At 46.2% G+C, this 17,911-nt stretch overlaps 2 protein-coding genes across 3 annotated transcripts; both read right to left on the bottom strand.

Moving 5' to 3' along the window:
* Window positions 1-3,074: 3,074 nt before the first annotated feature.
* On the bottom strand, window positions 3,075-8,738 carry LOC119133997 (major vault protein). Its single transcript, XM_037270362.1, has 16 exons — window positions 8,620-8,738; window positions 7,366-7,557; window positions 7,107-7,302; window positions 6,890-7,010; window positions 6,630-6,761; window positions 6,442-6,536; window positions 6,133-6,369; window positions 5,849-5,974; window positions 5,269-5,481; window positions 4,617-5,059; window positions 4,410-4,554; window positions 4,132-4,343; window positions 3,924-4,040; window positions 3,727-3,853; window positions 3,468-3,656; window positions 3,075-3,380 (listed from the first exon to the last, which is right to left on the bottom strand). Exons 2-16 carry the CDS (start codon window positions 7,527-7,529, stop codon window positions 3,261-3,263), a joined length of 2,637 nt encoding a protein of 878 aa, XP_037126257.1. The 5' UTR covers window positions 7,530-7,557; window positions 8,620-8,738; the 3' UTR covers window positions 3,075-3,260.
* A 477-nt stretch (window positions 8,739-9,215) lies between these two features.
* LOC119134016 (wiskott-Aldrich syndrome protein family member 3-like) lies at window positions 9,216-12,761 on the bottom strand. Of its 2 annotated transcripts, none has more exons than XM_037270413.1 (9): window positions 12,590-12,761; window positions 11,780-11,941; window positions 11,147-11,281; window positions 10,883-11,036; window positions 10,676-10,793; window positions 10,357-10,541; window positions 10,018-10,218; window positions 9,646-9,917; window positions 9,216-9,568 (listed from the first exon to the last, which is right to left on the bottom strand). In XM_037270413.1, the coding sequence occupies exons 2-9, from the start codon at window positions 11,910-11,912 to the stop codon at window positions 9,411-9,413; spliced, it is 1,356 nt and encodes a 451-aa protein (XP_037126308.1). In that variant the 5' UTR covers window positions 11,913-11,941; window positions 12,590-12,761; the 3' UTR covers window positions 9,216-9,410. The 2 variants fall into 2 exon arrangements, with proteins under 2 accessions (XP_037126308.1, XP_037126307.1); XM_037270412.1 differs by having other exon boundaries at window positions 11,780-11,944.
* Between the last annotated feature and the right edge of the window lie 5,150 nt (window positions 12,762-17,911).

Genomic DNA, 17,911 nt, shown 5'->3' on the forward strand with positions numbered 1-17,911 from the left:
CAGTAGCCTCGGTTCCAAAGAGTGAGTCGTGTCTCGGAGCCAACATGGCGGCCGGAGCGACACAGTTTCCGAGTCACAGGTCGATGCAATTCTGCAAGCACGCTACTGACATCTATTGGACATAATTGATAGCTTCATCTTAACTAAGCAGTAATACAATAACAATTCATTCTTTATTGACGTAAAAAGTTGCTAGAGACACGATACTGTATTTTTTTTATTGATTGTTTTGACTGTACATGTACTACATCCAGGCGTATGCTACTGCGGATGGTAGCTGTCGAAGTCCAAATTGAGCAGCAATGACCTTTTTTTTTTTTTTTTTAACACTGAGTAACAACATCACTTTGTCAATCAGTGTACCTGGCAGGGCGCCTAACTGCTCTGCCACTCCTGGTATAGCATGTGGGCGTGCTGTCCACAGACACAGGACAAGGGTTGCGTGGTACCGGTTCCAGTGGTGGTGAGTCCACTGTTGCAGTAGTCTGAGTATGTTGAAACTCAGAGTCCAAATGTTCATCAGGGTGAGAGTCTCTGAACAGGCTTGGGTGTATCTTTCTCAGATGTCACCTGTTCCTCCTGTGTGTCCGCCCTGCCGGTGTCTGTACAGTGTAGGAGCGTGGTTCATTCCATTTGAAGAGGGAAAACCTGGGCTGGAGTGTGTGAGCTTGAACTCCCATGAAGCTGCAAATGACTGCATCTCATAGCTGGCGAATGGGACATGATCACTCACTTCAGCTGAATGGGACCTGGTAGCTGCTGGTATAGCTGCCTGGGCAGCACATTAGCATCAGCACCAGTGTCCAGCTTGAAGTCAATTGCAACACCTCTGATTGTGGCTGTTTCGTGCCATACAGTGTCTTTTGTTTGGTGTGCTGATTTCTTGGCTTCATTTCCAATCATGCCTATGTATAAACAGTCCATTTCTTTTTCTATATTGTTTACAGTCTTCGTTTTACAATGGCTATTTTTCTCAGAGCCTCCCCTACACACATTTGAAAAGTGGTTATTTTTTCCACATTTATGACACACAGCGCCGTAAGCTGGGTATTGATGAGGCTCATGCTTGTTTCCGCATTTACGGCCCACAGTTATTACCTGCTTCTTACCTGCATTTTTCGCACTTGAATGTTTACAAACCTACCTTCCGCCTATTTGTGCCGTCCGTCACCATGGCGACCGCTCGTCGCATGTTGGCGGACACGCTTGGGTCACGGAGGACTCTTATAACGCTGCATCCTTCCGACCTTTGCCACATGGCCTCTTTTCAGTAGCACTGTGTAAATAAGCGTAGCAATTAACAATAATTTTGATCATCGATTAATCCTTCGATTATTTATTTTCGATTAATCGATAAATCCGATAAATGCGTTTGTTTACCATTCTTTTCTTCAAAAACATCATTTCAAAGGTGCAGAGAAAGCACAAACATAAATTGATTCCGATTCAGTTCCTGGTTTGTACTGTAACATCCGTTAGAATATTGTGGCAAAAATCGTAATCATTGTTTTCCAACGTAAAAGCAGATTATTTTGAAAGAACACAATCAGTCTGCTTTCACAGAGGACTCACAAAATAAGCGAACATTTACAAGGAAACTGCCACTTTTCCACTTTGGAAAAAACAAGGTCTAAATGGTTAATCGATTATCAAAATAGTTGTTGAATAATTTGTTAATTGATGAATCAATTACCGTAATTTTCGGACTATAAGTCGCGGTTTTTTTCATAGTTTGGGTGGGGGGGCGACTTATACTCAGGAGCGACTTATATACATATATATGTTTTTTTTTCACTTTTTTGGGCATTTTATGGCTGGTGCGACTTATACTCCGGTGCGACTTATAGTCCGAAAATTACGGTAATTGTTATACTCCTAATTAGCATGCTGGTTTACTAATAAACACTATGCTAACCACTCACTCGCGCCACCGAGCTAACCCGGGCGCAGTTTGATCTTGCGTGCGCATGAAAATCGTATTCCGATCAATAAGTTCGCCTGCCGCACGATTGTTTACGTGACCATTTTCAGTATTAGTGACCAAAAATGTTTGGATTAAACAAACTTCTTGTGGCTTCTTACGTTGATTTGTTTACATTCTGATCTTGAGATTTTATTTTTAATGAACTCCCTATTTTCAAAAATGAAATTTTGATTTTGTTTCCATCTGCCACAAGATTGTTGACACAAGCTCCGACTTGAAACTAACACGGCCGTTTTCGATGACCAAAACTGTTTTTCGCAAGACTTGGTCTTGCTTTGATCAAAGGAAGAAAATGCTTCATTTTGATTTGCTCACATCTTTATCTGGAGAATCTTCTGAATGTTCAAACGCATCCACGGCAACACCGTTTGCACTACTTTTATTTTCTAACATGTGACCTTTGTATTTTTCTATTTCTATTCTCTTTTGTACCGCCCACTCCGCTGCGTCACAAGTATGGGATGTCTATCAATGCATGCACAGATTTATAAGATTTTAAAATAAAGCTCTCTTTACATGTGACTGCTGATCAAATCTCATTATTATTGATGATTATGAGATTAACGTCAGGGAGTCGCAAGCGCCAAAGCGTCATTCTGGGACAGAGAGGCGAGCAAGATGCAGACACGACATCCACTCGGTAGTTCCACATCACTCCAATAAATTATTCAAAGAGTGTGTGTGTGTGCCGTCGAGTCTGTGTGTGTGTGTGTGTGTGTGTGTGGGGGGGGGGGGGGGGGGGGGTTGTCTAAGTGGGGGCAGTAGGGAGAAAGAGACACTAACAAAATGGCTGAGATGAGTCGACAGGACGAAATGAAACAATTTGGAAAAAACAAAAAAAACAAGATGGAGGAGGAGGAATGTCCGGGTGGAACACCGAGAGGAAAATACTTGATGTAATGGACCTCTTTGGCTCCTCCCCCTCCTGCTGATTTGAATAGAAAGCACAAACTCATGACCTCTGAACTGTGAGGCGAGTATGCTAACTCTGCAACCCTTCCAACACACCTGACTCAAATGATCAGATCATCAGCAAGCATGATAATCCTGAGGAAGGGAGAAAAAAACTTTAGAAATATATTTTACAAAATCAAATGAAACGCAGGAGGATTTATTTTGCATAGGATTTATTTCCTTTAGAGACAGACAGGTACAACCAGTGACTATATACGTGCATATGGCCTTCTCCTTCATCTTGGGTATATTTGCGCAATTTTTGTTTAGCGATGATATGATTTTGCTCTGGTGCGTTTCCACTTCTCTGGCCACTGTAGCATCATTGCGCAGCTGACGGCAGCGCCCCCAGCAGGCCGTTGGCGGTGGTGAAGAGGTTGATGGGGGAGGAGCCGTCTGTGATCAACGTGGACTTGAGGCCAAGCGCCTGCAGCATTTTCACCTAGACAAGAGACGAGCAGTGAGGTCATATGACCGATGGCTGAGCAAGACAACCATTCATGATTTGGCAAAGCCTCATCGGCCGTACCTGTAGCTCGGGTCCGGCGCGCGCCAGCTCGGCGATGGTGTCGCTGCCCAGGCTGGTGACGAGCTGGCGGAAGTGCTCGCTCTGGATGTTAGTCAGCTTTTCCTGCTTCTCCACTTCCAGCAGGTCCATCTGCTTCTTGTAGCCCAGCTCCTGCTGGCGAGCCTTGGCCAGCCGCTCAAGCTCCGCCTCCTGCAAAGCACAAGCGCTTCTGAGCGAGAAGCTCACGTTCTGAGCCCGTGACATGTTGGCGGCGACGTACAGCCTCGATGCGCTGAGCCTCGGCCTTCAGCTTAGCCTCGTGGACGGCTGCCTCGCCCTGGATGCGGGCCGCCTCGGCTCGGGACTGGGCTTCGGCCTTGGCGGCGCCGGTGCTCTCCACGGCGGCGCTGAGCCACGATGCAGATAGATGAATATGAGGACGCAGACGGGCGGCCGTGAAGGCTGAGAGTAAGTCACCTGAGGGCCTCAAGCTCCAGGAGCTCCTTCCTGGCTCGCTCGGCCTCCGCCTGGTCAGTAATCCTCTGCCGCTCCAGCTTCCCGCGAGCCTCCTGCTCAAGACGCTCGGCTTCATGCCTGCGGGCGTTGCCGACAAGAATTAAGTTGTCAAGATGGCAGAAGGTCCACTGAACAGGTTGACATTCTTACGCCGGGCGATTTTGGTCACCTGGCGGCGGCCTCCTGCGAGTTGGTGGTGATCTCGATGGCTAGTTGGACGCTTTTCTGCAGGGCGTCACGCGTGCGCTGGTCGACGGGTTCCACCGATTGGATGTCGACGCTACTGATGACCAGTCGGTTCTGGTGGAAGCGGAGACTGGGCCGCACGGCCAGCTTCTCGTCGAAGCCGAACACGGCCGAGTAGATGATGCGGTTGGAGTTCTGCCGAGGGAATAAGACGTCTAAAAATGTTGCATTGGTGTTAGAGACAGAAAGGAGTCAGCAAACCTTGTGGAAGTCGTCAAACTGCACGGAGGCGACGGCGCCTCGAACCCGTGACGCGATGGCCTTGCAGGCGTCACCCACAAAGTCCGGCACCGAGAAGAGAGTGGCGGCCTCCGCGGCGTCCACGGGCGGCTTCACGTCAAAGTTCCTGAGGGGACGACGGCGGGACGTTACACACGCTCACGCACACCCTTCTTGCGGCACACACACCAGTTGTAGGAGAGCTGCAGCTGCAGCCTGGCGTGGTCGGCGGTCTCGATGGTGATGATGTCGGTGAAGAAGTCGGGTCCGAGCAGGAGGCAGATGGCCTTAATGACGTTGCCGCGTTTGGGCCTGTCGCCGGACAGCGACAGGACGGTGAACTGCTCGTCAGGCCCCAGCATGACTCGCTCGGGCCCGAAGACCACGCGGGCCTTCTTGGCCCGGTAGTCGTAAACCTGGACGGCGGCGTTGTGTGGGACCCGGAAGGAGACCACCAGGGTCTTGTCGCGGTTTTTGCCCCCCAGATCCTCAGTCAGGTTCCTCCTGTTGGAGCGGTCGGCCAGAGGGTCTCGGGGGGACGCCAGTAAGTCCTCCACGTTGGCAGGGAGCTCCTTAGGCCATAGCTCCTCATCCTGGGTCAGCATGTAAGTCTGGCCGATCACGGCGCGCACCTGACACGCAATGAGGCATGAGCCAAACTATGTGCTATGCACCTTTTTAAAATCTTGACATCATTTATTCCAAATGATTTTGCGCACCCCGAGCGACTATTGCCAGACTGATATAAAATCTCTCAACTAATCACTGATTATCACAATCGTGATCAATTCATTTGATAAATTGATGAATGAATTCGTTGGTGCATAATTTGGGTTGTTACCTTTCCGGTCTTGATGTCCCTGACGTAGATTCCCTCGTGCTCATCCAGCGGGATGGCCTGGCGCCTAAGTACCACCTCCACCTGGGAGGGGGGCACGTACTCGACGGGGCCTCGCAGCATCCAGCGGTCGCCGGGGCGACGGTTCACGCCGCCGTGACGGCGACGCTTGCTTCGCTCGACTTCTTCTTCTTCGTCGGAGTCCGCCTCCTCGCGCTGGCAGAGAGAACGGGGCAGGAGGGCGGAGACCAGGGTTAGCGAGCTCGTGCGTGGGGAAGGGGGACGGGGCGAGGAGGAAAAGGGGGAGCGCTGGAGAAGCGGGATGGAAAATGGTGAGGAGAATCATGTGACATGCGGGAGGGGGGGGGGACAAGGGGGTGTGATGGGGAGGGACACCTCAGACAGGAAACCACCCATATGTTGCTCTTAGTTAATTTTTTTGTTTTCCCACAAAATACCTCAGCAGAATGTTTACGCTTTTGCCTTTGAGGCAAAACAATCGAGATGGGGTCCTACAAACACAACATGGCCACTTTGAGCATCGGACAAGGTGGCAAGCGGCCCCGGAGCAACAGGGGCTCACCTCCTGGGTGTCGGTGAAGGCCTCAATGGCGCGCAGGACGAGGCCCTCCTCTTCAGACAAGACGAACACGTCCTGAATTCCTTGCTCCAGATGCTCGCCTGGCTGCAGGAAGAAGGAGCGCTCCCCCTGGTGGACAACATGGAAAAGCAAGTGCTTTCAAAATTCTCAAATTGCACAAATGAAATACGTCTGTAGCTCACACAACAGACGTATAAAGTAGAATTAAAAAGAAAAATGTCTTTTGGATTTTCAGTTCTCTCAGAATATGCAAAAATGAGACTCACCTTGACCACCCTCTTCTGGCCCAGCTGAGGTTTCCCGTCGGCTCCGACTGGGTCCAAAATGACGCAATACTGGCGCGAGCTGAGCGTAGTGACGTCGACCACGCCCACCACTTCCTCCGCCACCGACGGCACATGAGCTTCGCGGTCCTCCAGGGTCACCAGCCACTCTTCTCCCGTGCGTCGCTCGTGACCTCCCGCGTCGCGGAAAGGTCGAAGTGCGCGCACGTGTAGCGCTTTCTGAGGGGGCGCAGGTCACCCACCACACCGTCAGCTTCAAGTTTGAACTCGACAAGCGCAGGAAAAGCGCACCTTGTCCGTCAGGATGAAGGCGTTGACGATGTCGATGACCTCCTCGTGGGCGCCCGGCAGGTACGCGCCCACCTTGCTCACCAGCCACTCCTCACCTGAACGTAAGACGGGCGCCAGGTCAGGCTTGGAAGTTTCCAGCCACCACAAACAAACAGGAAGTGAGATAAAAGAAAGGAGGCGTGTCCCACCCGTAACCCGGAGCACTCCCCCGCGGTCAACGCCCTCTTTGCGCGCTCGCAGTCTTATGGCCTGGTTCTCGCCGATCACCGTGGCCTTGATGGTCTCCAGGACAACCACCTCCTTCCTCGGGATGTACGTGCCTGACGAGGAAGACAAAGAAAACAATTTTTTTCCCAAACCCAACCCCGATTTGAACTTCAACAACTATGTCTGCGTTTCTATGTCTCCTCAGTCTTGAGTCTGTGGGGGGTTTCCCAAAAGCACTCACCGGGTCCCTCAAAGAGCCACTCGTCTCCCGCCACGCACTTTTCTCCGCCGTCCAGGAAGTCGAGCAGCGCCTGCAGACGGAGCGCCGTGTTGGGGTAAACCACCTGCAGGGGGGTCACGTCCTGAAGAAGGAAAAAAAAAAAAAGCAAACAAATCAGGTAGCTTTGGATTCGACAATTTCACATAGACGCATTTGACCAATTGGACATCCAACCCACCTGCTGGATCTCCTCGCCAGGGTGAAGCGGGAAGGGATCCCTGGTGAGCCGGATGTCCAGGTCAGCGTGCCTGAGCTTAGCCTGGCCGGAGGCATCGAACAGAACGCGGCCGTTGTCGTCGCACGCCACCGGGTTGAGCACCACGCAGTAGTGGCGCGGAGGCACCATGATCATGCGCACGGGCGCGAACAGAACCCTACAAGAGTCACATGGCGTGAGCAAAACTGAGGGATGTCAGCACACGGGCGTGCCCTCTCACCTTTCATTGTCCTGGCGGTAGTATGTTTGCGGGCCAATCTCGACACGGGCGATGTTGGTGTTCTGGTCCAGCACGTGAATGTAGTGGTGAGGCGGGATCCGGATGATGGACGCGTCCACCTGGACGTCCGGCTCGCATGGGCGATTTGCGGTCTTCTTGGACATCTTGGCAACAATAGCCCGCACTCAGAACCTGAACAAAAGGCATGAGTATGCCATCGGTCATGAGGACCCTGGAAAGTTGCTAGGCAATTCTGTTACGCAATCAGTCGTGATGTCATTAGTCCTGAGGCCATGCACGTGGTTTCAGAAAGTTTTCAGTCAAGACATTGACCAGGCTGGCTCTGTATTCATTACAAATGCCTTTGGTGTATGTCTTGGGCGTAAACAGGAATGTGGCGAGGTTGGTGCACACAGACACACAGGACAACTCTGGTGAAGATGAAGGAGTGGCCCAATGACTTTGGCACTTGAACTTTCAACAGACACGCCAGATAAAAAAACAGTAATGTACAGGTAAAGGAAATCAGAAGACTAAAGTTGATTCCAAATATATCAAATGTGAAGACCACTCCAAGTTCAGACGACAGACAAACACAAATCAAACCGATCAAATCAATTAATCAATAACGTCTATGAAGCAGTAAAGGGGCGGAGCCTATCTGACTATTCAGTGCAGCTAATGTGGCAACGTTCGCACTGTCTGTCACGTAATGACAAAAACATTCCTCCTGCTGCAAACCACTCCGATTAATAGTGACCTTACAAATATTCACGTCTGAATTCACTTAAACTTTTCCAACATGACACTAAAGCTTTCACACCCGTTCACGCGCGCACTCACCCACGCACAAACCTGACCAGCGTGTTTGTGCCATCTTCCGGGTTGGCAACTTCACGAAAGGATTCGATTCATTTGAATTATTCTGATTTCACAGACAGAACCCAGGAAGCGGAAGTATCACTTATATAAAAAGTCGATTTAGAATCCGGTTGACAGATAGATCAATTAGACCGACTGGAAAAGTCCGAGTCATACCATGACGTCAGCGACAACATTGGCCAACCCCATCCAGGCTAAAATCAAACACAAACTGTACATAAAGTTGACTTTTTGCTAGTCAAACTTCAGCTAAATTACACTTTCGCATCAATTTCCCTCCGTTACCATGTTAATATTTTAGCGCGTCGAGGGTGAACAAGCAGGCCGAACAAAGTTGAAATATCGTCATTTGTAACCTCTGAGGTTCCTCACCTGTTTCTTTTTCGGAGTCCGAGCGGGCCAAAGACGCACGATGGAGGCACGATGGAGGCACGACGGTGAAGAGTGCGACGATGTTTTTTTTGGACGCCTCTGGTGGGCGGTTTTACCATACCGGAAGCAAGCAGGCTGGCGCTCACGTGACTTCCCACAGTGCGTATTTTATTTGCCTGCTGTTTGAAGCTATGTAGGACAAATCATTAACGACGTCATCTGGCTTCCGTGGTAAAGTTCCACGGCTGAGCATGCACTAAAGTCAGCTGTGAGATGCGACCAGAATGAGGAAAAACACTATAGAAAGAAGGCGACTGTTGTGGCTTTATGCTCTGATAAACTATTGTAGTGTTTTCACTTATAGTGGGTTGCTTATTGATTGCTCTAACAATAACACACGGAGACAAGGATGCATATAATCAACATCTGCCCCTTATATGGACCACCCACGGAAGCCAGCCTCTTCGACCTAGGACCGGAGATGCGGGCATGGCTACGCGACACCGAGTTGGACATCTGACGTTACACGAAAGAAGAAGAAGGATGCAGTACGAGCCGATCTTTACTGGGTGCTCCGTCACGACTACAGACAGACCTCCAATACAGACAAGACCAACACAGTCGAGCACTGAGTGCTCGATCCAATCTACCACAGGTGTACTCATGGAATTTCATGATCTTCTTCATGTCATGAAACAACAAAAGTGAGGAAAGTCATGGCAAATACAAACACACATCCTCCTCATCACGTCTTTAGTCATACAGAAGGTCAAAATGAAACCACACTGAAGTCAGTCCGACCATTCATTGTCATCCAGCTCTGAATCCTCGTCAGAATCGGTGTACTCCACCGCAATACGTCGTGACAGGATGGTGGCCACGTCGTTCCCGACTGGGTCATGCTTGTTTTGCAGCTCTTGCTGTTCTTGCACTTTTTTCAACTGGATGCCTATTGACCAGAAGCAAATGTTACAATCACATAACCAAACATACATTTCCTGACCATGGAGACAGATCAGTACCCACCCATGCGGATTGCAGATAACAGATCACTCCTCACATCTCTCAGTGGTTTTATTTCAGTTCTGATGCTTCCACTGAGGTGTGATGAGGCAGCTGGGGGAAGGAGAGGTGGTGGCGGGGGACCTGGGGGAGGTCCTGGAGGAGGTACAGGTGGAAGTGGGTAACCTGGACCACCATGCGTAGTGGCTCCATTGTGAACTGCTGGGGGGCTGAAACCAAAGGCTGTCTGGGCTGATGGGATGGGTGGGCCTTGGGTAAGTGGAGGGTGGGCGCAGCTGATTGACAATGAAAAGCAAAATTGATTATGTATCATTAAAACAACAACAACATTAAATTCTAGCTTTAATTACATAAGTGGTTATCTTCCAATCATACTTATAATCTGCCGGCAGGCGTATTGAAGTGTTCATCTTCTCTGCGGCTTGAGTTTCTAATGTTGTTTTCTTATAGTTGACGTCAATGCTGTGGTATTCGTGCTCTGGCGGTGGGGAGGGCTGCACGTTCCCATGCGACTTGATGAAGTTAGAAGCGCCGTGTGATGGCACAGGTGGGCTAGGATAGTCAGGAACGTCGGGCCTTAGAAGAACAAAATGAAAGACATGATTTCCGGTTCGAATAAGTGCTGGTGACAGAAAGTGAATTGTGTTGCGATGTTAATTTCGAGAGACTAAATGAGGATTTGAAGGTCCTTGATCACATTTTCATGGCACAAACCTGCCCTCTGGGGAGAGTGAGCCTTCGGAAGATGCCCCACGCCGCAGAGTTTGGGGGTGGCGGTGATCCGGTCGGAGCTCTTTGTCGAAAGCCATCATGTTCCATTCTTGTCTGCGGTTTCGAGCCTTCCTCACCTTCTTCACCTGGCGCTGGATGGTGCTACTCTCCACGCATCGCTTCTGCTCCTGAATGGAAGGTAAAGTCATGAGCATGCATGTAAAACATGGGCATTGACAACTGCTCAGTAAGTTGTGGCAATATTAGTTGTCGCTGAGGATAAAGAATATATGCCAATTAAATGATGTGTGCATCCTCTCACCCTTTGCCTCCTCCTTTCTTTCCTCTTGTCCTCTGTGTCTTGCAGCATTTTCTCCTTCCACAAGTCAAAAAAGTAGGACGGGTCGGAGTAGAACTTCATGGCATCAGTGCCGTCCTCTCTAATAAAAAAAAAAAAAGTTTGTGTTCATCTTGATTGTAAACAAGTTAACTAGATCAGTGTTTCCCAACCAACTTTGATGACGTATACCTAAAAGCAGTGAGGTCTCGAAGAGGAGGTGGCTGGTCGCTTTTGTCGTACATATCGGTCACCGAGCTCGGTGTGCTGCCTTTGGACAACACCTGCTGGTCCTGATTGGTCGAGCTTTTAAAAGCCTTCCTCAGGTTTATGGCCTGCAGAGAAACTGCAAAACAGGAGGATGCATGTTTAAGATATTATGAAGGGCTGTGAAGGTGGTGAACATATTGGAAAACCTTTTTTTTTTTAAACGTATTTGTCGTTGGTACAACTGACCTTCTTCCACACTGGAGTCTAGCTGAGTGACCTTGATAGCCAAGCGGTCAATGCGATCTTGGAGTGAGTTTGCACGTACATAAAATGTGTTGGCTTCATTGAAAAGATCACCAAATACATTTTCTGCATGTGTACCTGCAAGCAAAATTTTTCAGAATATCTGTTAGTTGATGATAATATGGCTAGGATACTAGCATTAATTTTAGATCATACAGTATCCATCAATTTTATAATCTCCACTCACTGGGCACTTCAGCGACTGTTAGTGTGCTTTTCTAAATCCAATTAATTTGTCTGGATTACGGGTGTGCCACGTGATACGTTCTCAAGCAAATGTTAAGAATGGCAGAGTATTATAATTAGACTGGCTTTGTGTTCCCATCTATTCTTCATCTTAGCTCGCCGGTAAGCTCTCTAACCCTTCATAATGTGACTAAATCGCATCACACACACATTGAGCATGCGGATGGTGTGTGTCAGCGACAACAAGCCAGATGTCCGAGAGTAAATTTGTTTCCAAAAATAGCCTGTTCATGTTTCTCTTTGCATGTCACATTGCAGCATTTGTCTTTGAGTATGACATTGTCAAGTGTAGTATGCATAATTCAGTTCATGAACATCAGAGTATCTTACTCAGACTACTGAGCTGACGGATGATGGCAGACAAGGTGTTGTTGTTGACACATTCCAGCTCGCTATCAATCCTGTCGGGCACTGCACCTTGGCATAGGTGCCGAGGCTCAATGGTTCTCCTGACCAAAGGCATCGCTCTTCCTCACACCTCGCCCACGGCACCTGCTGGAAGACAAGACCAAATTGGTGTTAATTGAGCACCATACAACACAAAAACTTACCTTTCACAGATAAAACTACTTCATCTGACCTTGCATATTATTGTTCTTGAATATTGTGTGCTTCTTCAAATGGATTAGCTCTATGATGCAGGTTAAGTCATAATTGCATGCCAATTTTGAATCCATATTTACAGTATATTCACTGCTTGAATTTATTTAATGTCCATATTGTTGCATGTCTATTCAGGGTAAGAATTTAATTTGGATGCGTTTGGGCCATGCTTGGCAACATTTTTTAAAGGACTAAATAATAATAATAATAATAATAATAAAATAACTACTGCATACGCAATTCAGAAATGTACGTGACCTAGCAAATACGTTTCTTTCTTTTTCCCCTTATTTTATTCCCACTTGCAATTTTTATTTTTAGCGTAACCCATAATTCATTGCGCGCTGTGCTGTGCTGGCATATCAATCAATTTGCGTTCAGGTGCGCAAAAACGATTCGAAAATGAACGTGCAGCTACCAAATACCACAGGTAACCATTTCCAATACTCTTTACAAAACATTCATGTGCGACAATGTAACAGCGGGAGCGCAAAACACATTTCTTTAAATGTGCAAAATAAATAAATAAAAACGTACCTGTGCTGTTGTCACAATTGAGTATATTCGTTTTTTACGCGTCAGGCGGAGCAGTGGACACCAATTGTTTTCATTCAAATAAAGTTTAAAAAAAAATCTATATATACTTATTTTAGATTCCTCAATGCAGTCGTGTGCCAGCTCTGTTGGAGAAATTCGTGCACAGCGGAATGCAGTGTGACAACATGACCTCCCAGTCTAAATCACAACATGAGAGGATTTAGTCAGCAGATTTACTGGATCGACCAATCCCTTAGTAGACCTCTGACATCCTGTGTGCTTTTTTTTCCTTCTTTCCCCCAGGCCCAAGACCTCACCTTGGACCAAGTATGAGGGAAGTCATAACGTTGAATCAACAAGATCTTCATGTTCAGGTGAGCATTTAACTCTGCCTCTCAAACTACGCATTCATTTGTACTTGTCATGCACCAGCAAATTGATGCCTAGGTTCAAGGCCATGTCAATATTGCACAAAGCATCTTCACAGTTAAGCCCCCCCCCCCCCCCAAAAAAAAAGATTAGATCTCGCATCTTTTCAAGAGGTGGAATTCACCTGTTGCTAGTATCACAATGCTCCAGTCCCTCAAGTTGGTCTCTTATATCTTATACCCAATGTTCAAAATAAACAGAAGTTTACAATTCAGTTAATAGCTCCCCTGGATTAACAGTGAAAGGAGACACTCGCTATTTGATTTGAAAGCATTACACACAAACACAGATGCACACACAAACACGTGCATCGCTCCTTTATCACAGATGGCATCATCTGGATTGTGGGAGGGAGCAGTGTAACCTAGATATGGAGGCTTAAATCTTTATAAGTAGCACACCGTCAGACTCTTAAACCTCCAAAGAGGAATCTGCTTATTCCATCAATACATCATTTAATCCAACATTAAAGATGTTGTTCTGATTTTGTCTTGTTTTTAATTTCTGTGTATGTTGATATTTGCAGAACTCCTCTGTTGTTTAATAATGAAATTAGGCAGGAAATCTTGCATAACCATCAATGGAATATTAGAAGTGTCCTCGATAATCCTTTAATTTACAAAAGCGTCATTGTGTTAAAGTGATTTGAATACGAACATCGAGGAATTGTTTCCCTAAATGAAAGTGTTAAGCCTCACATGCCTCAATAACATCTTCACGTAAAAAAATGTAGCCTCACTTCGCATGCTCTGCCTAAAGGTCAACATGCGTTAACGGAATTTACACTGCTAAATTAGTGATGATGAGAAATCCAAGTATAAGGACTGTATTTGTATTTTATTTTCACCTTATTATAATTCTGTTAAGTTATGTTTACACTTGTATGATAAGTGTAACTTATTACTGCATATTATTTCCATTTGTTTTACACAGCGTCCCAGAAAGGAGTTTCTGTGTTTGAAGTCTCACTGTATCTCATAACAGCAGCATATCCACAATTTTTTTTTCTTAGGAATTATTTTCATGATGTTGTCATGATATGAGAAGGTCGCATGTCACTTATGGGTCATCTGTGTTTTCGATGGTGCAATAATCTCCAGCTCAGTGGTTTTAACCCCAATACAATGCGTACACCCCGTTATCATCTTTGGCAATTCAATTTTCCTTTCCAATAGTGCTACCTGCTGGCTATTGTTAGTATGACATGTAAATGAGCTGTTAAGCGTTTTCCTGCATGTATCTAAGAAAAAAAAAAAGCCAAATACTTCTCATATGAATTGTGTTTTATGGGCAATTTAGTTACCATGTTTTGAAGTATGATATATATATTTGTAGATTAATATACACTGAAATATTTCTTTGGATAGGCTTTTATATTTGGTAGGAAATTGCAAGTTTCATAAAAGTACTGGAAATAAACATTATATAATGACCAGTCAAACCATTATGAACACTTTGACAATAGTTATGATTTTATCAAGATAATAATGTTCAGTTTTGCTTGCCCTGCCATAGAGGTAATCATTCTAAAAGACCTTTTAAAAAAAGCCTCAAGGCTTATTTCAAAATGTTTTATTTCAAATACAAAACTGTACTCCTTATGGTGCTTTCCTAATGTAATTAAGCTCCAGTTGTCTTCTTGTCTTATTTACAATGGGCCTCAACAAAAGACAAAACGTTGAATTTTTCCCAGAGTGGCGCACCGCACATCACACGACAGCGGGAAAAATAATCAGGCGCAGCTTAATACTGCATGAAAAGCCTTCACAGTTCCTGAGCCGCCTTAAGTGGGGGTGACTCTAAGAATGCCTTGGCTTGTTTGTCTCATGGTTTAAGTGGTGCGCATAGCCATGGAAAGATCATTAAATCACTGTTTTACCACTCTGTTTAATCCCCATAACAAAAGGGGCCGATGCGAAAAATGGGGAGAAAGAGAAAAAAAAATGGCGAGTGAGATTAAGAAGAAACTTGATGGATCCAAAGTGACGGCTCGGGTTCCCAGCCTTGCCAAAAGGGAGTTAGGAATCTTGATTCCGTATCTCCCGAGCTGAAGAGTGGCGGCTGATCGGACATTCCCCGTTCACCCCTGCAGTGGCCATCCGCGCTTGTCGTGTCCACCGCTGTGGCCATCTGCCGGATTACTCAGCAGGATATATTTTTATAGAGAGCATCCTATTCATATCCTGCCTGCAAAGGTTTACATTAAGGTTGAACTCGGGTGCACTTACAATGGCGGATGAAGTAAGCCCTGTCCTTCTTACAGCACCCCCCCTCCCCATCTTCTCACTGTTCGGGGTGCCGGTGGCACAGACTTGAAAGGGGCTGCTTTTGCCGTGCCATGAAAGAGGATCTCATGCCACTGTCTGCCGCCGATTGTTTTGTTTTTTGTTTTCCCTCCAAGCACGGACAATAAAGTGGTGCCCAGCATGAAGGGAGAAAAAAAACATTTGGATGTGCCAAGTGCAATTGTTTCAGCTAATAGGCATCAACAGGCCAACTTCTCCCAGTTACCATACAGGTGAACTCATTCCTGGGAAAATGTTTTTCTCTTTCTCAGCCTTGTAGGCGCGATGGCGTCCCCCTTTTTCCTCGCTCTAACGGGATTAGTCGTGCCAGTGCTACCCCGGCTGTCACGGTACTGTCTACTTCCCATCTCTCTTCTGGGCCTCTAATGTGATTAACCCATTCCCTGTGGTCCAAATGGTTCTGGAGCGGGGGGCAGCAGGGTTGGGGAGGGGGGCACCTCCTTGGCATGTTTACCATGATGCCCGACTTGCAGTCACTGGCACCTTTTGTCAGGAAGGAAGGACCGAGGTCAACGTAGTGCTAAGTCACATGGACGAGGAATTCTTTCTCTCTTCTAACACTGATCATTTTAAACAAATACCTCACCGCTCACTCATTTGATTATGATTGCCGACGGGCATCATCTTGTCAAACGTCAGTGTCGCGGGGGCTTCGCCTGTTTAACACGCGTCACGCTCATTTTCGTCGTTTTAAGGGCACTGTTGTTTGCGGAGGACCACATGCCCTTTGCCACCGCTCACAGGGAGCTCTTTCGTCGCCCTAAGACTACATCCAGAAATCATCTTGACATTGAGAAACACTTGTCATGTCACTTAATGTTACTTTTTTTATGGAGTGAGGTGTAATTCCATCTAATCTGTGAAATATGGTAATATAAATATTGTTCAATGAAATATGTCTTGGCGGGAAACAGGTAACTTTTAAACCTCTCTACAAAGTGCGAGCAATTAACTTCTTATAAATAATAAAATACTCCTACTTGATTTTGTCAGACATACAAGTTTTTTGTAAACATCCTAAAAAATGTCAACACCAGAATGCCAAAGACAGCTTTTCACGTGAGCACACAGCTCGGCTCAGGCGACAGCATGGAGAATTAGGAGTCTTAATTAAGATTTTTAACAACGCTGCGTGCGCTGTTCATATGCGAGACGGCGGGCTTGAATAGGGTGGGGCGGGGTGTGGCGGCTCCTTAAACAGCTGCCCGCTCCCAAACAAGCCGCAAAGTTAACATCAAGATCCCCACTATGAAGGAATGTGTCACATCATTAGACAGTGCTCTTGCTTCTGTGATAGCGTTTTCCCTCTATGAGCATTTTTTGACACCTTTAGTTTTATATATGGATTTATATTTGAAGCATTAGTAAAGGCGCAAGCAAGAACAATTCAACATTGTGGCCGAAAGACAATACTGAGCATGAGATTGCCGCTCCCCTTGTGTGGAGATTTGGTGGCTTTCCAATCCTGATATCTTTGCCAACACCATGTAATGGAAGGTGACACTTATTGTATTAGCAAGAGCTAATGAGTGTCTAAAAGCTGTGTGACTGTGTGTGCCCAGAAATCTCATCGTGTGCGTTGGTTGCTTAGAAAAAAAAAAAGGACAATGTCTTTTTGCAAAAGAGGTGCACCCCCCCCCCTCCTAAAAACAAACAGCCGTACCGCCATCAATGTGACTCTCATGAGGCACGCGAGTGCAATTATTCCACTTCGAATAGAAATATGAAGGAGCAAAAATTTGTTTGCAACTTCAGTTGACCTTTGGTCAGCTAACTTGAATCTATTACTGAGACCATTCAAACTTGCGCATTTTAGCATAAAAAAAGTTTCGATTTTCCATTAGACTTCATACTCATTAAATTAATATGCTGTTAAAATGCATATTGGTCAAACTTCATATTTGTGACTGAGCGTAATATGTTTGTCTTGGTTGAACTATTAAAGCGTCATACTGTTTTCTTAACATTGCAGGGGACTAAAATAATTGATTCCTACATTAACACTTTCCTAAATCTAACTTTCCTGTTGCTTAATTCAGTTTTGAAGCAATTCACCATGAACATCAGTAAATTGGATCAGTAGTAGTACACAACTTTCTCCACAAGGGGGATATCATGCTATTAAAATGTTTCTATGCAACCGCTTGAGCTCGAGGCACAGCTATTCAATTAATAAAACATTAGATTTATTTGCTAGTGTGTTGAAAGGACAAGCATGCAATGTATTGGGGATAAACTACATTGTAAAATGCACATTGGGACTTTTACTTTGCCCTTAGAATAAATTGTTGCTTTTGGGTTTGGGAAGAAAAAAAAAAAAATCACCTTAAGCTCACTCACCAGCGTGACACAAACTGCAGAAATTCTCGTCATTGTTCCAAATTTATGAATAGCCTAATTTGTCACCGGATCGCACATGTGCCCTTTCACAGACGTGGACATTTTATGGACGCTTTCACTGATAGGCAGCTTTGAGGAAAAATAATGTCGTCAAAGCAGGAGGCTGTCAACTATCGGCACATGGCCCACTGGAGATAGAATGACATCAAGGAACTCGAATGCCATCGGGCTTTTTCAAAACGCCCGC

Source organism: Syngnathus acus, chromosome 14 (genome assembly GCF_901709675.1).
Source record: "Syngnathus acus chromosome 14, fSynAcu1.2, whole genome shotgun sequence".
Lineage (NCBI taxonomy): Eukaryota > Metazoa > Chordata > Actinopteri > Syngnathiformes > Syngnathidae > Syngnathus > Syngnathus acus.

Coding starts and splice junctions, on each gene's coding strand:
- LOC119133997 (XM_037270362.1), bottom strand. CDS start 7,529: ATGTCCAAGAAGACCGCAAATCGCCCATGCGAGCCGGACGTCCAGGTG. Junction 7,303..7,365: donor TACCGCCAGGACAATGAAAG/GTGAGAGGGCAC, acceptor TGACTCTTGTAG/GGTTCTGTTCGCGCCCGTGC. Junction 6,762..6,889: donor GTGGCTCTTTGAGGGACCCG/GTGAGTGCTTTT, acceptor CTTCCTCGTCAG/GCACGTACATCCCGAGGAAG.
- LOC119134016 (XM_037270413.1), bottom strand. CDS start 11,912: ATGCCTTTGGTCAGGAGAACCATTGAGCCTCGGCACCTATGCCAAGGT. Junction 11,282..11,779: donor CCGTCAGCTCAGTAGTCTGA/GTAAGATACTCT, acceptor TTTTGCTTGCAG/GTACACATGCAGAAAATGTA. Junction 9,569..9,645: donor GTTATCTGCAATCCGCATGG/GTGGGTACTGAT, acceptor TCTGGTCAATAG/GCATCCAGTTGAAAAAAGTG.